Source organism: Colius striatus, chromosome 9 (assembly GCF_028858725.1).
Source record: "Colius striatus isolate bColStr4 chromosome 9, bColStr4.1.hap1, whole genome shotgun sequence".
NCBI classification, from domain to species: Eukaryota; Metazoa; Chordata; class Aves; order Coliiformes; family Coliidae; genus Colius; species Colius striatus.
Window position 1 is genome coordinate 21,101,113 of NC_084767.1, and position 23,428 is coordinate 21,124,540.

At 38.6% G+C, this 23,428-nt stretch overlaps 1 protein-coding gene across 7 annotated transcripts in view; it reads right to left on the bottom strand.

Moving 5' to 3' along the window:
- The window catches only part of PCNT (pericentrin), a 98,984-nt gene that overhangs the window by 51,461 nt on the left and 24,095 nt on the right, over positions 1–23,428 (bottom strand). For 5 of the 7 annotated variants that reach the window (XM_062002262.1, XM_062002264.1, XM_062002260.1 and 2 more), the window contains exons 15-28: positions 22,399–22,431; positions 20,731–20,995; positions 20,375–20,462; positions 18,858–19,074; positions 17,218–17,456; positions 14,908–15,383; positions 13,083–13,659; positions 11,684–11,917; positions 9,856–10,020; positions 6,437–6,583; positions 3,417–3,568; positions 2,692–2,906; positions 2,045–2,253; positions 461–623 (exon numbers count right to left, since the gene is read on the bottom strand). In XM_062002262.1, coding sequence (XP_061858246.1) covers positions 461–623; positions 2,045–2,253; positions 2,692–2,906; positions 3,417–3,568; positions 6,437–6,583; positions 9,856–10,020; positions 11,684–11,917; positions 13,083–13,659; positions 14,908–15,383; positions 17,218–17,456; positions 18,858–19,074; positions 20,375–20,462; positions 20,731–20,995; positions 22,399–22,431 — 3,180 coding nt within the window. The remainder of the gene's footprint in view (positions 1–460; positions 624–2,044; positions 2,254–2,691; positions 2,907–3,416; positions 3,569–6,436; positions 6,584–9,855; positions 10,021–11,683; positions 11,918–13,082; positions 13,660–14,907; positions 15,384–17,217; positions 17,457–18,857; positions 19,075–20,374; positions 20,463–20,730; positions 20,996–22,398; positions 22,432–23,428) is intronic. The other 2 variants (XM_062002266.1, XM_062002263.1) reach the window with 1 other exon arrangement.

Here is a 23,428-nt window from a genome sequence, read left to right on the forward strand (position 1 = left end):
AACGGTCTCAGACTTTTTGCCTCTTATTACAGAATCTCTTTATGCCAGCACCACCATCAAACATTGCTCAAGTTGAAGTTGAACTCTTCCAAGGTCAGCCAGGTAGGCTCATTGCCACTGGGAGCATATCTTTTTTCAATAATCCAGGCTCCTATGTTTAGACAACATAATAATGCAAATTGCTGTTTTTAAAAATGATGGCCTTTGTCACATGCAGTCAGTGGTGTAAGTATAGGACTAAGCAAGCACTATCACACATGCCTCAGGGAAAGGCATCAAGAGAATTAAGTAGTTGACTTGCAAGAGAAGATCCATGCTTCAAATAACTTCCCAATCTGAAACGCAGAAAAGGGATTCTAGACAGGCAAATCAACCACAAAAGACACCAAAAGCGTATCATAGGTGGCTGGAGGAATGAGCTATGACACTGAAATCGCTTATATTGGTTCCAGTTTCTTACCCTCTGCTTTATGGAGCTCTAGTGCCAGCTGATTCTTGGCCTCGCTCTCCTCGCAGAGGCACTCCATTAGCTCCTGGTGCTGACTAACCACATGAGCAGTTTCCCGATTGCGGCGGCTGAATTCTTCTTCAAATTGTGCATGGTTTTCATGCATTTTCTCCATCTAAAAGTAAACAAATTCTCCTAGCATCAGATTTTCAATGCACATGCAATGCAGCAATGTTCCGGACATTTAAACAGAAACCTCATTTTTAAAATAGCCTTTATGCAGTAAGGGCCAAGTTTAGAAGTTTCACTTTAGTCATAGGTTGACTTTGGCCAGAACCCTTTGACACTGTGGTGACTCTCTGTACTCATATACATATATTTTTGCCTCAAACCTTTCTTAGGCATACAAGTTTCTTTACTGTGCATAAAAAGATATATCTCCCTGCTGGCTAACACTTCTCACCTTGATACTTCCTGAGACACTTGAAATTCGGAGCATCTTGACACTCCAATTCTGAGAGATTCAGGCACATCTAATAAACAGTGAAGTCCAAACACCATCAGGTTTCCAAGGTATGGCACTAGTTCTCTGAGACTATGTGCCTTGCATTGCTACATTAAATGTCAAAAGTTCAAAGGAAAGTTCATTCCCATTTAGTTTATATTTAGCTTATCCTGGTGGATAGAATATTTCACAGGCATAGCAAAGCATGCTCAAATGCATCTGATGAAGGTGACCTAGAATTTAACATGGTTTGGGCAAGTGCTTTAATCATGTTAGCTACGTGTCAGTCAAACCACCATCAGTACCCAACAGTACAAAGTTAAGGATCTCAATCTAGGAGGGATTTTTTAAGATGGTAAATGTATATTTGACGAAGACACTTATCTGTGAGTTGAATAAAATACCTGATGAGAACATAAGTTTCAGATGTATCGCTTCCTTCCACATTTTATCTTAAGGTCTTCCTTACTCAACAAATAAATTTAATCCTCTAAATATATACAGTACTCAAGCATCTATCTCAGATTTACAACTTCATTCAAGTTGAATGTCTAGACACCGCAAAACTCAGTACGAAAAAACTCAAATTCTGTTATGATATTGAGTCTAGCTCCTTTTAGCACAATTAAACAGTCTGTAATTACAAGGACGTTTGCTTGCTGCTATCTACGTATTCAGCATGGAGCTGAATTTTCTTGAACCTGCTTATCAATGTTGAGGAAGCATTGAAGTGTGACCAAAACCCCTCAAACACATCCAACTGTTGGTCTCCTGAAGCTAAATGCATTTAAAATTCTAGTTTAAACCTACTTAAGGCAACCAATTCACAGCCTTCCTGCAATTCTAGCTGAATCTGCTAGAAGAAAAGTTATTAAAGTCTCATTTGTGAGAAAGGGTCAAATAAGGGCAAATCCTTCATTGGACAAAGCAGGCAATGCACACACTTCCCTGTCTTGATAACTTGTCACATACTCAGGCACAATCTGTTTCTTTTTAGTAGCTAGTCATACCGGGTGATAAATACACAAGCCTTAAATCAGTTTTCACATTTTCCATATAATCACACATCTATACAGATTAACAAGTTTTACTTGTTTAGTTGATTCTGTAACCAGCTCCAGAAGTCTCTCCACTGCAGTGCGCAAACGATGACAAATTCTCAGTATCATTTCTTCATTTTCACAAGCCAATTCTGTCTTTGTGAAAATACTTTCACATAAGTATTGGCTCAACTCAGACCCCTCGTCTGTCCCTGGAGACAGCTGGTTGTGTTCTGAGAGAGTTTCATCAAGTAGCTCATCTGCTGAAAACAAGCAAGCTATTTAAAAACACAGTAAAACAACACAGAACTGGCCACTCAGATAACAGCTATCTGACATCAGACAGTGATATTGGTTGGTCCTAAAGACGTATTACAAGGTGAAAACTTGCACACATCAACAACTCTGATATACATCAAGAAACTCTGTATTCACCAAGTTCATCTTTCCTGTCCTATAATCCATTCAGCCTTTTGTAGCAGTGTTTCAGTAGTTTCATTGTAATTGTTTTAATAGTGCAAGAACACCGATAGCCACTACCTTAAGTGTGGAGCAACTTTGAAAGACACACAGAAAACACTGCAATGGGAGATATTCCCTTTCTGAACCTCATCTACAGAAGCGAAAATAAAACTGTTTTTAGTAGTGAATTGACTGTTACATTTATGTAGCATCCAGTTATGCAGATTTGTACCGACCTTTTGCTAGGTGATGCTTTTCTTTGGCTTTGAAATGCTGCATGAATCCTATTTCTTCCATAATACTCTGACTTGCTCTAGAATCTCCAGAAGCCAGAGTGTCATCAAGGCAAAGACCAATCTTGCTACAGATAAGGTCCTCAATAGCTATTGTGGCCTTCACCAACTCCACGAGTAACTTCAAAACTTGCTGATAAGATTCCTGCAGGTTTTTTCTAGAACACAAGTAGGCAACAAAAATTGTACTTACGAAAACATTTTAGTTTTAATAAAAATGGTAAGCCAATTTCTTAAGGGCAAGTGGAAATTTTCTAGGGTTCTTCTAGAAGAATGACAGCTTCTCTAACCCACACATTCCAGTGACATATCAAACCAAGGCACATGACTCTGAAAGCTTTCTGTGACCAAGAGGCTTTCTTCATTTCTTAACTTTTTCCAAGATTAACAGCAGAAACCCAAACATACAAAGCCACCATCAGACCACAAGAAAAAAAAAAAGAAAGGAAGAAAGAAAGAAAAAAAAAATCTTGCTATTGATATCAAAATATGTTGTTAATTAAGAAAAAAAATTAAACATCTAAAAAATAAAGTCAATATATCATCATCCTACGCTATTAACCTGAGCTGGATTAATTTTGTCTAATTATTAATTTCTTTATAAAAGTGAGAAAACAAGTGAACAAAACCCCAACTCTTACACATTATGAAACCCAAAATGTACAAACCTTTCATCCTTGGACTGCTCAATATCAGATCTCAACATGGCTACCAAATTCCCTCCTTCTTGGTTTTCTCTGTCCCGACGCTGAAGAAGCATCTCCAGTTCAGAGTTGGTCTCTTCTATTTCATGGTTTAAAGACTCTACTTTCTTTTCCAGCTGTCGAAAATACAGAAACAACACAACAAAACTAATAATTTTGCCTAAACTACCATGATCTTACCCTTAATCACTTCATATATCCTCACACAACCATTGTCTGCTGTTACACAAATTTGCATCTACAAGTACTAGAAACAAAGGACAGTAAAAAGTCTGAAAAGGACAGGTTATTTTTTTTTCTCCTGTTCTGATGTTGATTTTTGCTTCAGAGAGTTGCCTCTCTTGCACTCAGACAGCAGTGCATATAAGCAATGCAAAAAGCTTGTAAAAACTCTGTGGCATACTTAAGTTTGCTCTCCATTTGCTTTCACTGTTATGCCTCAAAGCAATGTCCTAGCACAAATTCTGACAAAGTAGCACACAAACCAGAACAGCAACTTGATGCAGCTTCATCAGCGCTGGCTATTTTTCTTCTTTGCTTTATAAGGCTTTTCTGCCTGAAAACAAGTTTCTAGAAAAAAAATGTCTTCTCATATTTGTATGTGCAGATGACACCTCCATCCCATTAATATACATATAAAACCACGTATACATTTGTATGTATATACCCACTCCGACCCTCAGATTTTCATAGAATCATAGAATGGTAGAGGCTGGAAGGGATCTTTAGAGATCATCTAGTCCAACCCCCTGCAGAAGCAGGTCCACCTAGATTAGGTCGCGTAGGAACATGCCCAGGTGAGTCTTGAAGACCTCAGTACTGATTTGTTAGAAACTTTGTCTCAAAAGTAAGCCAATAAATTAGTCAAAGCAGCTATTTGGGAAGTAACTACAAGGAAAGAAAAACATTTTACCCCCATGTCAACTTCTCACTTTATCATATCCTGCATAAAGAACAGGAAACAATATGGAATTTCTTCCACTAGGGGAAATTCTTAATGTTACTCCCAGATTTTCCACTAAAGACCTAACAGAACAGTCTAATCCACCCAATAAACATTTTGGTCAAAACTTCCTGAATTACAAGAGGAGACATGAATGTTTTGTTCATTTTTATCTTCTATTTTGAAAACTCCAAGGTGTTATTTAAATCACTGAAAAAGAGTTTGCTTTATCTAAAGTTTCTCATTTAAAACATGATACTTTTTTTAGGCTGTTCCTATCTTTCTGGATAACCTAGATTCAACTTAGATTTTTGTCTTACAGGAGGAATAAAGTTTTGTTTTGTTTGGCAAACAAATATTATCTTTGCCATTTCCAGATTCAAATTTCCCATTTTGCCTGCTAATGCCTTGAACAAAGGCTCAAAGATGGAAAATAAACTGCTTGGTCTTTTGTGGTGGCTTTGTTGTGCTTGCTTGAACAGTTTGGAGACTTCTTGTATGCGCATGTGGAGAAGAAACAAGCCATGTGGATTGACTTGAAACAAGCCTTGTGGATTGACTCAGATTAGATTTTAAATGTGTCTGAGACTTCTTGAGAGGGGGCAGATAACCCAGCAAGACCAAAATACGAAACATGAGAACTGCAACAGAGTGATGAGCAAAGATCATCTATGGAAGAAGGAAATGAGCATTCATGGAAATCATTCAAGAAAATTGCAAAACACTTCAACAACCACTGGGGACCAACAAAGACCATAAAAAAACCCCATGGAGGACCCTTAGATACTCAGGCTCCATGGTATTGTCTATGCATATATGGTAATTAGTTCCAGGAAAAATAATCAATATGTATAGCTATTCCAGGCAAGCCAATGCATCTGTATGTAACAGGGAACACAAACTTTGTTCAACCCAGCATGTCAGATGCGTGCTAAGGGAACTATCCCGCATTATATCCAGCACTGCAATAAAGATCGCTGCCTTCTAAAACTTACAGCAAAGCATCAGAGGGTTCTTTAAATCATCAACTTTTACGGTAACACTGCCTTACCTCCTCTTGTAACCAGATAAAAGGTCATAGGAGATTAAAATAGTATGTACTAGGTCCAGGTGCATATGTGCTTTGTAGTGAGAACTAATATTAAGATGGCATTGATCAAAATAAACATATGTGGACTCAAGATAAACACACTATCCTCCTAAACGATGTCCTGGAATAGCAAAAAGTTTCTCTGCCTAAGGGGGAAAGACCATCATCAACAGCTTGATGGGGTGGGCCCAATCACTTAATATGCGTGACTTGGTAAAGACTGTACTCTGACCATTGTCAACAGCTTGATGGGGTGGGCCTGTTTACTGTATATGCATGACTTGTACTGATAAAGGATGGAATCTCCTGCCTGGTCAGGCACCAGTGGCTGTATGATCATTTACAATCTATATCATTTATTCAGTCCACGTGCCAGGCCCTGAGGACTCACTAAATGGAATAGTGATGCGTATGATATAAGATTTTACATAAATACAGCATGGGATGTACTGCTGGCTGTGTTGGCTTTGAAGAGCTACCCCCTGGAACCCATATCTGCGCAGGCATGAAATAAAGCAGTATCTCAACTCTGTGTGTAGATTGGCTTATTGCACACTGGGCACAAACCTGCTTTTCAGATAACACTCTGAGCTATAGGTCAGTTAGTCTACTAAGAGCTACTTGAGCACTATTTTCTTCACAAAGAAAAGAGAGATATGTATGGCATCAACACACAAAGGCAAACATCCAGCCTTCTCTTACAAAGCAGTGTTCACCTCCCTGAGAAATGACTGAAGACCAATTTTTAAGCTGATACACAGTTTTAATTCCCACGTTACTGCTGAAACACTCCAGCCAAGAGAGATAGATGATTGTACATTACACCTTGAAAACTAGCCATTGCAAGAATTTATACAGGGTCCCCCTATCTTGAGAAAAGCAAGAGCCTTGTGCTAAAATACAATCACAAAATGGCATTTAAAGTCTAGATTTAGAATATTTTCCACATACCTGGATAATTGTTGCTGCTTTTTCCTGCAGCTGGGCGGATAACATCTCCTGCTCCTTTTGGTGAGCAGCCTGTGCCTTCTCCCTTTCTTGAATCAACATCTGCTCCTTGTCATGTAGTGATGCCTTTTTTTCAGCTTCAAATTCATCCTACAAGAGTCACATACACTTTGATTTACAGAGAGAGGGGGAAAAACACCAAAACAAACAACCTAAAAAAACCCCACCAACAACTCCCTGTTCTTTTTTTTCTTTAAATGTGCACACCTTACCTCTCAGAGCAACTAGCAGTAACTCACACAGTTAACCCCCAATCAACAAAATTATACTTAAACTATGATTTAAAAATAGTTCCGTAGATAAATGAAGTATCTGAATGTGCTCACTGAGACCTGGGTCATTTCACATGCTGAGATAGTGAAAAAGAACATAAAATGGCCAAGTCTAGACAAAGATGGGCAAAAGTCACTTTAAGCAACTACAAGTCATACAACATGCACAGTACTGAGCTTCACACAGAAGGAGTGATTTAGCAAAACAAACTGAAAATCTACAAGGCAGATGCAAATTGTTAAATTATCTCGAAGCTATGAAATTGGATCTCACCTCAAAGTGCTCTAAAGCACTGTAAAGGAAGAGATTATTAGACATCCCCCACCCCTGCATCAGCAAATAAAAGAGTTGAAACAGGTCCTGGGATCCCTTATCAAAGAGGCTAAAAGGAACCCTGACTAGTAATTGTTTCTGCAACACCAGAATTGGGAAATGAGTCTTCTTGACCACAGTGTAATATAAAACTCCAGTAATTTGATCTACGAACATGAATACACTCCAAGGTGATAGCTGCCTTTTTTTTATTGGTAAGTCAAGAAAACAGATTTTCCCGAGGGCATTAAATAAAACTCCAGAACAAAACGTACATAGTCACCTGAGCTGTCCTGGATACTTTGTGGAAGGCTCAGCCAGTCCTTGCACCAAGTAGCCTCAGACAACAGTGCTTAGCAGTTAGCAAGACACAAAATGAACAGACACAAAAGAGAATCAGGACTTTCCTCAATCAGTAAACTTATGGACAACATCTCTGAAACAACATGCCTATTTTTCTCCGAAGCAGTGCATCTACTAAAAGAGTACATCAGACTGTAAAAAGGGAACTCTGAGCCTTCCCCTTCCTACTTCTGCCATGCTCATGTATGAGGTTGTCTTCCACTGCCTTCTCTAGCAGATTTTAGGTATTCATTGTAAGAATCTGTACCACATTATGACACAGCTCAGTCTGACATTCCAAAAAGATCCAGTCAGTCTCTTCTAGGACAAAACATCAGCCATCAAGCTAACAAGGAAAAAAATATTCCAGAGGCAGCTGTACTAGCTGTAGAATTACCTCTGGCAAAACTTCAACAAAAAGAGAGGTTTCATAGAATCATAGAATGGTAGGGGTTGGAAAGGACCTTTAGAGATCATCTAGTCCAACCTCCCTGCTCAAGCAGGTCCACCTAGATCACATCACATAGGAACATGTCCCAGCCTTGAAGACCTCCAAGGAAGGAGACTCCACAACCCCTCTGGGCAGCCTGTGCCAGGGCTCCCTCACTCTCACGGTGAAATAGTTTTTTCTTATGTTTAAACAGAACTTTTTGTGTTCCAGTTTCATCCCATTACTCCTTGTCCTACTGCTAGATACAATAGAAAAAAGGGACGTTCCATCCTCCTGACGTCCACCATTCAGATACTTATAAATATTAGTGAGATTCCCACTCAGTCTCCTCTTCTCCAGACTAAATAGTCCCAGTTCCTACAGCCTTTCCTCATAAGGAAGATGCTCCAGTCCCCTGATCATCTTGGTGGCCCTGCACTGGACTCTCTCCAGCAGTTGCCTGTCCCAGTTGAGCTGGTGAATCCAGAATTGGACACAGCACTCCAGATGAGGCCTCACCAGGGCACAGTAGAGGGGGAGCAGAACCTCCCTTGACCTGCTGGCCCCACTCTTCTTGATGCATCCCAGGATGCCATTGGCCTTCTTGGCCACAAGGGCACAGTACTGGCTCATGGTTAGTTTATTATCAACCAGGACTCCCAGGTATCTCTCTGCAGAGCTGCTCTCCAGCAGGTCAATCCCCAGCCTGTACGGGTGCATGGCGTTGTTCCTCCAGAGGTGCAGGACTCTACACTTATCCTTGTCAAACCTCATGAGGCTCCTCTCTGCCCAACTCTCAAGTCGGTTGAGATCCCACTGAGTGGCAGGTTTCTGATGTCCTAAATGCTAACTAGAGTGTCTACACAGTGCAAGAGAGGGAAGAATCATTTCTGGAGTATATGCAGGACAGTCACTCCAATTCCAACTTCTCTGGACTGAAGGCTGGGTTTCAGCTGAGGACAGCAATATCAGGTATACCTCCAGCAGCTTTTCAGGATACACTTGTGCCCTCTGTTTCAAAAGACAGCTGCACCAGATAGAAAGAGGCCAAAGAATCATCAGGACTCCACAGAGGGTCAGACAAGACTATAGGAGAAATTTTTTGCACATCGGCAGTATTCAGTTCTAGAGGTTTGTGGAACTATTAGGAAGAGTCCCACCACAGCGTGGAGCACTGACAGGAACAGTAAGGATCTGTTGAAATCTCCCAAGGAGAAATAAATAAGGAGATTGTACTTCATCTTATTTTTTTGTGCTCAACAAGTTGAGCTCAACACACACTCAGTTCTGTGGTAACACTGAGATGAATGTAAGCACTATTCAATGTGTTGGCGAGTTCCTCCTTTCCAGATACAGGATGTGCCTTTTTCATTCATTTCATAGTTCAACACACTCTTGTCACTAGTGAAGGCATTTCACACAAGGCTCAGAAGATGAAAGGCAATTACACCATCATACACAAGGCAAAACAAAGATAATCTTCAGGGATAAGCATCTTGAAGATGTTTATCAAGATGAAAGTCTGGAACTGAAATGATGAGTCTGAGAAAGCAGGAACCAAGAACAACTAATAAAAATTAAAGCGTTATGCACAAAGTGCTCATTGCCATCACACACTTGGTAAAGGCTTAGATAGCACTGAAAGTATTTTTGCCATACATACAACAAGTGCAGTAACCGAGGGATGACAGGCCAAGAGCATCATCTCTACAGACATCAAGAAGAAAAAGTTTCAAGCGACAAATCGAACATCAATGAACACTAGGAATGCTGCTTAAAGCAAATGCTTTCCAATGATTTTTTGGGTGTTTTGTTTGAAGGACACCACCTCACATCCAATTCAGGATTTTAAGACAACTCTGTAGTAATTCCCATAACTGCTTACAGAAAACTGCATTGTCCCCAGTACTGCTCTTCTAGTGCTAACATTATGAAGCAAGGAACATACTAGCAGCGAAACATACTACCAGCGTGTACTCTGAAGTTCATTTTAATCAGACCCTACCTTCAACTGTGCAATCTGCTGTTCAAGCAGTATCTCTGACTGACACTTCAGCAGCTCAATCTCTTCCTGGAACTGAAGTTGCTGCTTCAATTTTACCTCTTCAAATTGAGCCAGAAGAGCTGTTCGCACATTTTCTACTTCAGAGGCTGATGCAGAAGCATACATCTGCAGACAGGAAAGTAATACACAATATTTTAGCAATATTGTTATAGTTACGGAAAAGATAAAATCAAACCAATACAAAATCATTAAGCTCAAATAAATTCTTAAGAATCACAATGGCTCCCTCCAAACCTCAAAGTCATCCAGAGCTGCTATCTATCAACATGCTGATAATAGGAAAAAAAAGAAGTTGAAAGAAATAGATAAGATGTAGCACAGTATTAGTGACCCAGTATCTCCTGCATTCATGAGACCATCAGGTCAGACTAACAAAGCAACCCATTCTTTCTTTCCAACGGATACTTCCCTAAAAGAAATTCAAAGAAATAAGGAAACAAGAGAAAAAATACAGGGACACCATATTCTGTTATGATGTAACTTCTCTTGTTCAAAAGGGATTAAACATTATGCTGCTATATTTAATGCAATCATTCTATGAATATTCATATTCTATGAATATACAACAAAGTACATCAAAAATATCAAAGAAAGTTGTATGAGATGTTTGTTTGTTGCTTTGTTTTCTATTATCCTCTCTAAGAAGAGTCACTGAAGTTATCAGAATAGAGAAAAATCCTGTTTCTAGGATGAAGGGCTTAAAAATTTAGTAATCTTGAGAACTTTCCAGAAAACAAACAAAAAAAATATATCCTTCCCAGGCAGGCTGCTCTTCCAAAAGTAAACAGAGTTGGCAATGCACTCTAGCCAGCTGGAAACCACTACCATCCCTAAGGCCTGACAATCCAGAACGCAGTGGATCTCCTCAAATCTACATGCTTTGGTGAGGTGCACCAGGTAACACAAAGGTGCACCAGCGATTAGGGAGTTATTTGGCACTCTATGTGATTTTCAAATTACTAAGTGAAAAAGCAAAAATAAGTTATATTTTAACATAACATTTATTGTTTGGTTATAGCTGGATAAAGCTCATTTTGTTTGTGACTTCTAACGTATGTATGTAATACAGAATATAGAGAAGTGAAAAGTCCTCATCACTTATGGCCGCTTGACTCAATAGACGTGAGATGCTATAAAAGACTGAATAAAGAGAAGATCTTATCCCATTTCAACATTTAAAGACAATGTGGGGTAGATGATCAAATTTTCAGTCTTTCACATGAAAGTAAGCATCATTGAACTTACACACAAACGTTCCCAACAAGAAGAAATCGTAAAGCTTTAAGGGCAACTAAGAAGATTTCTAAACCTCTGTGAGAAAACACACTTGCAAAAGTAACACCTACCCTAATTTTTCTAAGAAAAGAAGAAACCAATGTTACCAAAGGCTGTTAAATTAGAAAAGCTTGAAGTGAGCAGTCACTTTCCACCAATGGTTAATGATCTAAATCATTACCTATTAGTTTTCTATCAAAATGGCAGCTTTTTAATTTTGAATTTAATATGGCAGGAACTCAAAAGACATCGGGTTTATTATTATTATTAATTATTATTTATTATTAACATCGGGTTAATTTTTAAAAATTCAGGCTAATTCACACATGGCTTAAAAATATTAACTTTGTCTTTCTTATCTACTGGCACTACTAAAAAAAAATATCAACAAAGCAACTAGATATACAGTCTTACTTCTAAGGTTAGTAAAACTGAATTTACTTTATGATAAAGCATAGATTATTTTGGGCTTAGATATTAGTAGCATTCTGACCTCTTGCTCACGTTCATGCTGTGCTTTTAGTTTCCCCAATTCTTCTTCCAGCTCCCTAGAATATTCTTCCTTATGTTTTTTAATTTCTGCCTCATGAAAATCCTGAAGCTCTTGGAGAGCTTTTCTGTGCTTTTCCTCCATATGCAATACCTCTTCACGTAATATATCCAGGGCTAGACTTTTTTCTTCTTCCAGCAACTTCCTTTGATTTTGAAGAGCTGTGTTCAAATCATCCTGTATAAGCAAAATTAAAAAGAGGAGGAAAAACGTAAGTACAAATATTCTTGTAATCGGCCCGTAAATGAAATGACTCTTTTGTAAAGCATACGTCCTGCTGTATCAAAGTTTTTAAAGTAAACAAGAACAGCATTGCCTCATAAATCATGAGCACACATACACTCTGGGTTTCTTTTTCCTATCTTGTATAAAGTTTGTAAATTCCCTATTTATTCCTCTATCCACGACAGCACTCTCCATCAGTACAATCTTCAACTTTTTCCTTCTGAAGTTATTTACACTCAAGGACAATTAAAATGCAGACCTAGGATTAGTTAGCAAAGATAGGTCAGAAGAAAAAAAATACTCACCTTTTCCCCAACAAGATATTCCTCTTAACATTTAGGGGCACAGAAACAACATATAATTCTAAGTTTCGGAAGTATCATAGAATCATAGAATGGTAGGGGTTAAGTAAGCATGGTGACAGACAAGGCTGAAAGACAATACATGTCTCTCTGGAAGCCTCTGAAGTTTTAGCAATGAGTTAAACCTTCTTACCTCTTTGACTTGGAAATGTTTTGGGACCAGTTTTTACTCATCTGAACTCTAACAGACCTCAAACCTCTCAAAGCCTGATCAAGAATAAAACCACACACTTCTGTTCAAGGGCCTAGATAAGATCCACTCACTCATGACCTGCTCCCAAAATTCTACCTGTCACCTTTAGCAATATCTTTCTTCTACTTTTCCTGTCAAGACTGTTCCACTAGAGAGGATCTTTACATTCTTAGAGACATAGCTTAATCTACAGAACTACATTTACTTTGCTCTAGTCACTTGTGAAGAATTACATGGCAACTCTATCAGGCAGAGAAGCTCTGAGTCACAAAACAAAGACCTCCTCAAATCAGAATTACATTAAAAATATTTACCCGATTTGTACCTTTGCCACTTACTGAGATAGAAAACTCATTAATCTGACCTTCCAGGGGTGGGAAGTGACACAGACTTAATTCTGAGATTTAGTTTCCTATTTGACCTCATAACATGGCCACACACAAGTGAGAGTGCTGGCATAAAGAAGATTGTAGAAAAACACCCCAAGAACAAAGAAAAACGTTCTCTCACACAATGTAACATGCAATTTCACCTTCCATGACAAGTTTTCTTTCAGACGCACCTTATGAGCTGCTTCTGCTTCAGCAGCCATGGCTTTAAGTTTTTCCATATGAAGAGTTGCTAGCTCAATTTTCAAATTATTTTGGGAAAGCTGAAGTTCTTCAGCATGCTTTAATTTTAACATCTCTATCTCCTGAACCAAACGTGCTTGACTCATTTTATCCTTTTCATGGAGTTGTTCTGTGTGCTGCAGATGTAGCTTCTCAAGAGCTTGACTGTGTTCATCTCTTATATTCTGAATTTCAGATAGGTAAGATGACTCCAATGAATCGAGATTTGATAAGTGTTTGGCCTCCAGCTCATCAATTTGTGCTTGATGCTTTGTCTCTAGTTCAGCAACACAAGCTTCAAGTTGAATCCGTTGTTTATTTTCCAGTGTGGATTTAAGTGTCTCAATTTCAGCTTGGTGCTTTGTCTGAAATTCAGCTGTAAGAGACAAAATTTGCTGCTTATGCTTCTCCTGTAACTGCTGACTTTGGAGTTCCAGCTCATTGACATGTTTCTTTTTCAGCTCTTGGAGGAGAATTTCTTGCTCAGTTGTGAATTTCTCAGTCATAGCTTTGCGTTCCTCCATAAACCTATATTGTTTCCAAGAAAGTTAAGAGAATATTGTAAAAAACAAACTTTTTAAAAAATAATTGAAATAATAAACTTAAGTCAAAGAAAAATAAGTAGGTCTTACTTACTCTCCACAAATTTTACCGTTTGTTTCAAGTACAGAACTAATTCAAAGCACATCGCAACAATGATTTCATAGCCACATAATTAAACATTTATGCAATGTCACTTGGTTATTGCTAGGTAGATTGGCACCCCTATTAAATAGTTACTAAGAGAGCAATATACAAACATCATTTACCATCTCTGTTGCAGAAAATACTACCATATGAGAGCATCTAGGACATAGTATGCTTAATCTCAAAATTGTGTCTGCAAGTAAACAACTCGCGTAAGAAACATCTCTAAAATCATTCAGTTAAGATGAAGACAGTGGAAGTGTATGTGAGATACCCTGGGGGGTGCTCCTCCAAACTTATCTCAGCTCTCTGAAGTCTGCTTAAGCAGATTTACCATCAGAAGCACTCCATTTACTGTATCATTAACTATAGTATTTTTGGATTCAGATACCAATCATTAAAAAGTGATTGGTTACCGCTTTCAGTGTTTTCTTATTGTGGTTATTTCTCCAGTCTTGTTTTGTGAGCATACATTTGGTGAAGAATGAAGGGATAAATCTGAAGCAACACATGCAAATACAAACATGTAGTTGTTGGAATACTTCCTTTAATACACTTAAAACAATGGGGTTAGAAGGGAAGGAAAAGGGGAATGGTTACAACCTTCATGTCTAACCAGAACTGAAGAACACCATATGGAGCCCATCAATCGCAGCATTCAGTGGTTAAAACAAGCTTCATTCACCAGGAGAAATGTGCTCAAGTTCGTTTGAATTGTTTGAAAACACTTGAGTAAAAATCAAATCATTTTTCCACCTACTTGTCCTCTAACACTTCCCCTCCTCCAAGGCTACTATATGATTTACAGTTAAGAACACAACACACAAATGAAACAGGTAGACCCTGACTACACTTCACTTGATTTGCTAGACTAGATTAAATGCATTTACATGAAGCAACATTCTAGAGCAAACCCTAATGGGCAGCATAACTCTTCCTTGGGAGAGTAAGCTTTACATATGCAAGTTAGCTGGTGCCATCAAGTGACAAATCCATATCATTACCACTCATTAAGTTTAAAATAGAAAAAAAGCAACAACGACAATGACTGAACTATTAAGTGAAAGCTCTCAAATTATCAGGACTTACTTGTTTTGTGCTTCCATAAGTTTCACTGCACATTCTTCCTGCAGACAGAGTGTGGTCTTTTCCATTTCTTTTGCCATGAGTGCTTTGGCTGCCTGCAAGTCAGTGTCATACTGCTCCTGAGATTTCTGCATAGCCTGTGCACTTGCAAGGCTGTCTTCTAGCTGCTGCAGGTTGTTCTGCTGCTCTTTTACCAGCTTCTCTAACTCTAAAATTTTGGCAGCTTGGTGATCTTGAAGTTGATTCATTTCAGCTTCACGATGTTCAAACTCCTTCTGTAAATTCTGCTTCTCATATTCAGCTCTATTTTGCAGTTCTATACGCAGCAATGATAACTTTTCTTCTGCTTGGATTCTCTGGTCCTCACTTTCAGATTTCCATTTCTTCTCTTTTTCTTTGTACATAGTCTCTATTTTCTGGAATTCTTCTCTGGCTTCCCTTAATTTATTCCTGTGATCCTCAGCAATTTTATATTTTTCCTGTGAACACATTTATTTAAAAAATGAATAAAAGACCAAAACCAAACTGAGGTGTGCGACATGAAAATTTGCAGTCATTTAAGGTCTTGGAGAGATTTGATTCTTGCAGTGAAGTAATTCTTCTATAAGAAATTAAGGCTGAAATGTCAATTTATAGGTACTTGAATTCAAGGCATTATTAAGAATTAATTGTGATAAGGAAGATAAGAAATTAATATGGCACTCTGTTTTCTCTTTGGATCACTTTTCGTCATTTCAGAAGTTCAACTTATGAAGCTATGGGTACCTCAGGTATTTATATTGGGCATGATTAAAACCCTCTTTTAAATATCTCTTCTCCTTACAGGTTCCAGTGGTATTTTATATGCAGTGTCCAAGTTCATGACAAGGGCAGTTCTTATATGTAGCATAAAAGCAACACACGATGCACGTAGCATAAAAACAGAAGCCAAAGCACTAAATGACTGTTTAATGACAAAAGGCAAAAAAAGGACTCTAAAAATGCAGTAGAGGTAGATAAATAAATAATAAACTAAGGAAAGAACAGAGTGATCTCTTAAAAGAAAATTAAAAGCTAATCAGAGATCAAATAGGAACATCAAAATGAAGTGCACCCTTCAGTTTTCACCTGGAAGGTTTGTTTTGAACAAAGATTTAAATATTCATTTATGCTACAACCTAAGAGAAGAGCCGGAAAAGAAAGACAAAAGCCCCAAACTGTGATCAACACAAAACCCACAAAAACTTTTGCAGGAGGCCCGGGAAATAGAGACACAACTGAGAAAGTTGATTTACTCTGTTTCTGAGAGTGAGAGACCAGAAGCAAACAAAACCTCTATTTCCAGACAAAGGATCAGCAGGCAGGACAGGCTCATTTCAAACACCGCATTTGCGTATCTTCTACCCAATCATCAGTGCTACAAAACAAGATACTGCAGATGGTAGGAGTAAAGTAGTTGTACTGAAAGTTTCACCACTGGAAGCTTCATCTGAGTCTCCATGTTATCCGCCAATAGTCTGTGACACTTTTCTCCAGCCTTCTCTTGCTCATTCAAAAAAGGAAGGAAGGATGACTCCGAGAAACAGGAATTTTCTCCAAGACTCATATGCATTCCAACATTGGGACCAATTAAGCAATGAATTAACATCCACTCTAAGTTTATCCTCAGATGGGACAGCTGATTTAACAGGTAATAGGGAAGGTGCCTGGCATAATTCTGGCAACTCTTTTTGACAGTGAAGTTATAAGAGCTACATCAAAGCAAAACAAAAACAGAAATCTGTTGTCTAATTCTCTCTTCTTCCGTCAATAAATGGTCTGAAAAATTATTTCTGGTTATTTCTTCAAAAGTCCTATTGAAATAATAAATTTCTTAGAGGGAACCTGTTCAGCAAAGAGGCTTTTTCCATCTGGCACAGTGCTTTCTGATTAATTCTCCAGTACCACGTGATGCACCACAGTATGCAAGTGCACCATGTTACTTTTGCACTGGGACGCTTCCATGTGCTGCAGGGAGATGTTTGGGATAAGGACCATTTTGTACATGCCTGTACTGAAGTGGTATACACGTGCTTGACCCACATCAATATAAAAGGTGGACTGAAAAAGGTCCTTGAAGCTCCTGCCTTCCTGCACTACTTGTGCTCTTACAGAAAAGGTAAGCTGCAGAAAAAACAAGCATTTAATATGAAAGTGCTCTGAACTTCAGACTCTTATTCCAATATTTGTGTATAACCACACAAGTCTGTAAATGCTGTTTCTATCTTCCTTGGCTCTCCTAACAGCTCTGATCTTGCTTAACACTATGCAAAATAGTACTGTAATACAAATTACCTTTTTCATTTCCTCTTTCAGATGCTTTTCATTCTGCACAGAAAATTCTTTTTGTTTAGCTATCTCTTCCTTTAAGTGCTTTATTTCTCCTGAAAGCTCTGCAATATGCTGTTTCTCAGAGTGGAGGAGAGAGAGTTTAACTTTGTGCTCTTCTTCCAGCACAGACATTCGTTCAGCCACCTCCATCTCAACTTGACGTGCTGCATCTTGAGCGCTCTGTAGGCGCACTTTGGTGATTTCTGAAAAATAAAAACCAACCAAACAAGAAAGTGACATTCTGGAATTTATTTTAACAGGTCCTAGTAATGCACAGAAATAAAGCTGAACATTGTCAGCTATGCCATTTATCAGTGGTCATACTAATTACAGAGCAAGAAGAATCCCTTCTCAGGATGATTTTGTACTCTGTTCCACTTTCTCACCACTTTTGAAACTTATTGGTATACACACAGAATAATGGAGACGGATGATGAAACCTGAGGCAGAACCTCCCTCCTATCAGCAACAGCCACAGGAACTGACTCTCCTTTGGGGCAATGTAACAGTAGATTTATTGAAGTTTTATTTCTTCCTTTGCACGTACTATTTACATAAGGCATTTCCTCAAAAAGCCGATGGAATAAAACTCTAAAATATCATAGTTTAAGCAGTTCTGATATTCAATCGAGTACTAAAGATAAACAAACAAATGGTGGTAAGAAATATAACTGCAAATTAAAGAAGCTGTACTGATCCTTTTAACCAACATACAGTGGAATATGGTTATAGCCATGTGTGCTATATATAATACACATGGTGGCTGTAAGTTATGGATTATAAATTCAAATGTTTGTGTATCACACTATGCTCCCAGAAGGAGGTTGCAGATACAGAACTGCTGTAATCCTTGATCTGCACCTCAACAACAGAAGTCTTTCATATTGAGCCAGTACAAGGCAGTATATTTCCATAAATTACAGTTCAAAAAAACCAGTAAGTGTTAAGAAATTACATAAATCCATGATCACATAGGAGGTCCCATTAAATTTAACCTTAAGAGGAATTTTAACAGAAAAAGATACTTATCACAAATTCTGCTCCCTACAAATACTGTCCTCTCTGTTCAAAAAACACATCCCATTGTGTATGCCAATTAGTGGAAAACACAGGAGGAAAGAGAAATATTAACATTAAATGAGCAGAGTACTCTCAAATCTACAAAAGGTACACAGGCAAGAGGTCTGGAACACAGGACAAAAGTGGGTCTACTCTATGGAACAGACTGAGAACAAGAGACATCTAACACAGAAAACAGACAACACTAAGACACTTTCAAATAAATATTAATTCAGGAATTGACAGCACCCTTCTAAGCAAACAAAAACCTGCTCAAGTCCTTTTGGCAACTGCTTCACAGTTGTAGTAGGTTTTACTACAGAACAATCAACTTTAAGTCACAACATCTTTGGAACTGCAACTCAACATGCCTATAAAGGTCAAAAAAGCAGAGTGCTTGATGCCAGAGACTAACATGTGTTAACTGGTCCCTATAATTTAAACTAAAAACAAATTGAAAACTTCTTCAGATAAGACTATTTAATGAAAAATGAGGCATACAGGCAGCTTACCATTTTACTTCTCAGCCTGTCAGTTCACCTTACCTTTAAGATGTTCTTCTGAAAGTTGGGCACGAAGCTGCTCAAGTTCTAAACAATGCTTTCTTTTCATTTCCTCAATTTCTGTTCTATATTTGTCTGACAGATCCATCTTCATTTTCATTATGTCCTCCTTATATTGAAGTGCAAGGGAAAATCTTAAGGTATCCAATTCATGTCTGTGTTGTTCTTTAAGTTGTAATTGCAAACAGGCAAGCTCCTCCTACATAGGAAACGGATTACAAAGACATCTTCAGCTTTGAAGAACCATGCCAAGAATCTCTCAATGAGAGTACTCCATCGATTGCACTATAAAAGCACCTGTTTGCCAAATATCTATCTGTTTTCCCAAATCATTACTGCTTTTGCTCCGTTCCTACCCCTCTATCCACTGCTACAGCAAGTGAGTCCCTTAAGATAAGACTTTGGAGCCATGCCACAAGGCAGATCTGAGTTTCAGGAGCTGTTTGAAAGTATAATAGAGGAGGAAGTCTCACACATATCTGAGTAGAGAAATGATCAACTCCCAACGAAGAGATCCCCTTCTATGCACATCACAGAACTTAGAAGTAACGATCTACGAATATAGTTTCAAACTCAGATAACAAAAAGTAGCAAGAAGAGGCTTGATGTATACATTTATAATTTATAACTCATATGTTTTGAGTGATTTCCTAAAGAAATTGAGATCCTATTGTCTTGTGTATGTTGTGTCGGCTTGTCATTCCCTCATTAAAAAAATATTACTTTACATGATCAATTTTTAAAAATAAACATTTAACATGAAGAAAAAAAAAACCTTTTTGAATCTCTTAATTTCAAAAAAGTTGAGCAAAGAGTCAAGATCTTAAATTATAAGAAGATACATGAAAATAGGTGCAGAAATGGAAGAGGAGCCAAGAAGGCCAATGGCATTCTGGGATGCATCATGAAGAGTGTGGCCAGTAGGTCAAGGGAGGTCCTTCTCCCCCCCTCTACTCTGGCCTGGTGAGGCCTCATCTGGAGTCCTGTGTACAGTTCTGGGCTCCCCAGCTTGAGAGGGACAGGGAAACACTGGAGAGAGTCCAGCGCAGGGCCACCAAGATGATCAGGGGATTGGAACATCTTTCATAGGAGAAAAGGCTGCAGGAACCGGGGCTGTTTAGTCTGGAGGGCACTGCAGGTGGATCTCATTAATATTTACAAATATCTAAATGGTGGATGTCAGGAGGCTGAGGCATCTCTTTTTTCTGTTGTATCCAGTGTCAGGACAAGGGCTAATGGGATGAAGCTGGAACACAAAATGTTCCATTTAAATAAAAGAAAAAACTACTTTACTGTGAGGGTGACAGGCTGCCCAGGGAGGGTGTGGAGTCTCCTTTTCTGAAGGTCTTAAAAACCCCTTGGATGTGTTCCTGTGTGACCTGATCTAGATGGACCTGCTTGAGCAGTGGGGTTGAACTGGATGATTTCTAAAGGTCTCTTCCAACTCCTATCATTCTATGATAACGAACAGAGACCTTTTAATATATCAAAAATGATACCTGATGTTGTTCCAGCTGTTGATTGAGTTGACCAAGTGCATCCCTTCTCTCTTTTTCAGCAGTCTCTTCAAAAACTGCAACAGAAGAACTGAGAAAAGGGTTTAAAGTTTAAGATTGTAACATGTATCAAAAATTAAGTGAAATAAACCTGCTGACTTACAACGTAGTACTGAACAGAACAACTGTAACTGTTCAAGACTGCACACTCATGAGTTCCATCATTTGCTTTCTAACTATAGATCACCTAATGCTCATTCCCAATACACTCAGGAGTTAGCACCATCTATTACACTAAAATAAAATAAAATATGGAAATATGCAGTCATAACATGAGAAGAAAGGAAAAAATGTATCACCTGATGTCCCCTGTTTGATCTTGACTCAGTTCCAACTCTGACAGTGAATATTCCTTCAGTTCTTGCAGTCTCTGATGCAGCAAAGTCAATTCTTCTCTGTAGTTTTCTTCAGCAGCTCTTAATTTATTTTCAAAATAAAGCCTCAGCTGTTCCAATTCAGTTTCATGCTCAGCTTTTCTTTGCTGACACTGCTGTTCACATTGTTGTTTTAAATGCTCTATTTCTTCCACTCGTGATGCACGAGCCAGGAGCTGCTCTTTTAGCTCTGGAATGGAGGCAAAGCCAACATTAAAACTCAGAAGGACGTATCTTTAGGCTAAGTCATTCTGTGAAGATCGGCCACAGTTTAGTTGCAGAGATGGCAGAAAAAACGTTATCCCACAAGATACACAAGAGAATGAATTTCTGAAAGCCAAAACATTCCTTCCTCAGAAGACAACAAAACCATGTTCTCCGTTTACACTGCATTCAGAGAAAATATCCTCATGACAAGTATCAAAACTACCAGTAGACTGATAGTTCTCCTCATTCTTTTGTGCTTTGGTCTGGATTAGTAACATGCAGAGTCCTTCAATATTGCTTAGTCTTCACACCTGTTTGTTGTATCAACCAGAAGCAATAACTTAGTCAAGAACATTTAACTTGCTCCAGAGAAAATTACTCAACACACAAAAGCAACTTTAGCACAAACTAGTAAAATCAAGAGAAAGAAAAAGTCAATTCTGGATTACTTTAGTGATGATTTGGCTCTCCATCATTTGCTCAAACAGAGGGTTAAGGTCATTGAATTAAAAAGAACCACCTAAGAAAAAAAACAAACCTAAACACAGAAAATAACACAGTAGGAAACAGCAACCAAAGCTGGTTCAGCAAGCTACCCTCCGTTCAGGGAGTGAGGGTAATGGCCAGCATTGCGGCGTATTCATGAACTCTTTGAAAGCTTTCTTCCCCATCCTCTGTATTAAAGAAGCAGTAACATATCAGGACCTTAAGGCTGGAAAAGGATTAAAATCATGACACAAAATTAAAACATTTCTCAGATGGCTTAACTTCTCAGATTACTTCAGTTAGTCGAATCTCCACAACTGAAGATGGAATTTGAAGAAAGAACTTGAAGAAAAGCAGCTGGTTATGTTATACAAGAAGAGAAACTTGAGAAACGTTTATATAAACACAGGATGCCACCCAGGAAGCAACACAGTTGATTGTAATAGTGTGGTTTTGTATAGCAAAACAGAAAATGCACACTTGAAGTGAAAAATTCTCACAATGAACATGCAAACAGAAAGAATAAGGGAAGTACGTGGTTCAAGCCTGCTTCCAAAGGAACCTGTTGTCAGGTACAGGGACCAGAGGAATCAAGTGGCAAGCAGGGGCTAGTAACACAGTCAATGGAATAGGCAAGGGAAGTATTATCTGTCACAAGAGGTTTTGCCTAACCAAAGTCTGCTGGCACAAAATTAACCCAGAAAAGTGTATAAGTTTCCAATGGGCTTACCATTCTTACATCAGAGCAACAATCCCATCACCCAGCTGCTATGTTTTGAATCTGCCATCGTGAGTCCTCAAATCAATCCAAATGCATTGTCAAATGATCATTCAAGTGAAGAAAAGCATAGCAAAACAAAACAGCTTTAAGATTTCACACATCAAAAGAGATATCCTCACCTGGACCATGGGCTTCAATTCCAGTCTCACCATCTCAAGTAAGAGGAAGAAGACACGGAAAGGGTCCGAAGAATGGGAATATTAATGATTAGAAACATGGAAAGACATTTGAAAGGTTAATAAAGATTAAGACTACAGAGAGGAAATACAAGAATTCCAGCAAATGTCATAAGATGCTGTCTGCTGTAATTACGTAATACCAAAACAGAGACCTGAAAAAGTCACAGTGAAGTCTGTCTACAGAAATTTTTATTCAATTTATGACAAAAAAAATGCAACCAGCCACAAGAAAACACCCTCACAAATTCCTGTTATATAAAAAGCTATTCACAATCATGCTATTGAGAAACTCTTAAATTGTATTTGAAGTGTATTATGCTTCCATTTTCTTTTAACTAAATCAGCAGCAGAACTCCACTGAACGTTACAGTCTCAATACCAGGTGAACACATACAAAGCCAAGATGAACATCTGGCTCTCCAGCATTTTTATTTTTCCAAAATTTCTTTCTCTCTGTACTACACATCTGTTTCATAGAATCATAGAATGGTAGGGGTTGGAAGGGACCTTTAGAGATCACCTAGTCCAACCCCCCTGCAGAAGCAGGTTCACCTAGATCAGGTCACATAGGAACATGTCCAGGAGGGTCTTGAAGACCTCCAAGGAAGGAGACTCCACACCCTCCCTGGGCAGCCTGTGCCAGGGCTCCATCACCTGAACAGTGAAATAGTTTTTTCTTATGTTTAAATGGCTTCATCCCATTACCCCTTGTCCTGTTGCTAGCTACAACAGAAAAAAGGGATGTTCCAATCTCCTGACACCCACCATTTAGATATTTATAAATGTTAATAAGATCCCCCCTCAGTCTCCTCTTCTCCAGACTAAACAGCCCCAGTTCCCGCAGCCTTTCCTCATATGAAAGATGCTCCAGTCCCGTGATCATCTTGATGGCCCTGCGCTGGACTCTCTCCAGCACTTCCCTGTCCCTCTTGAGCTGAGGAGCCCAGAACTGGACACAGGACTCCAGATA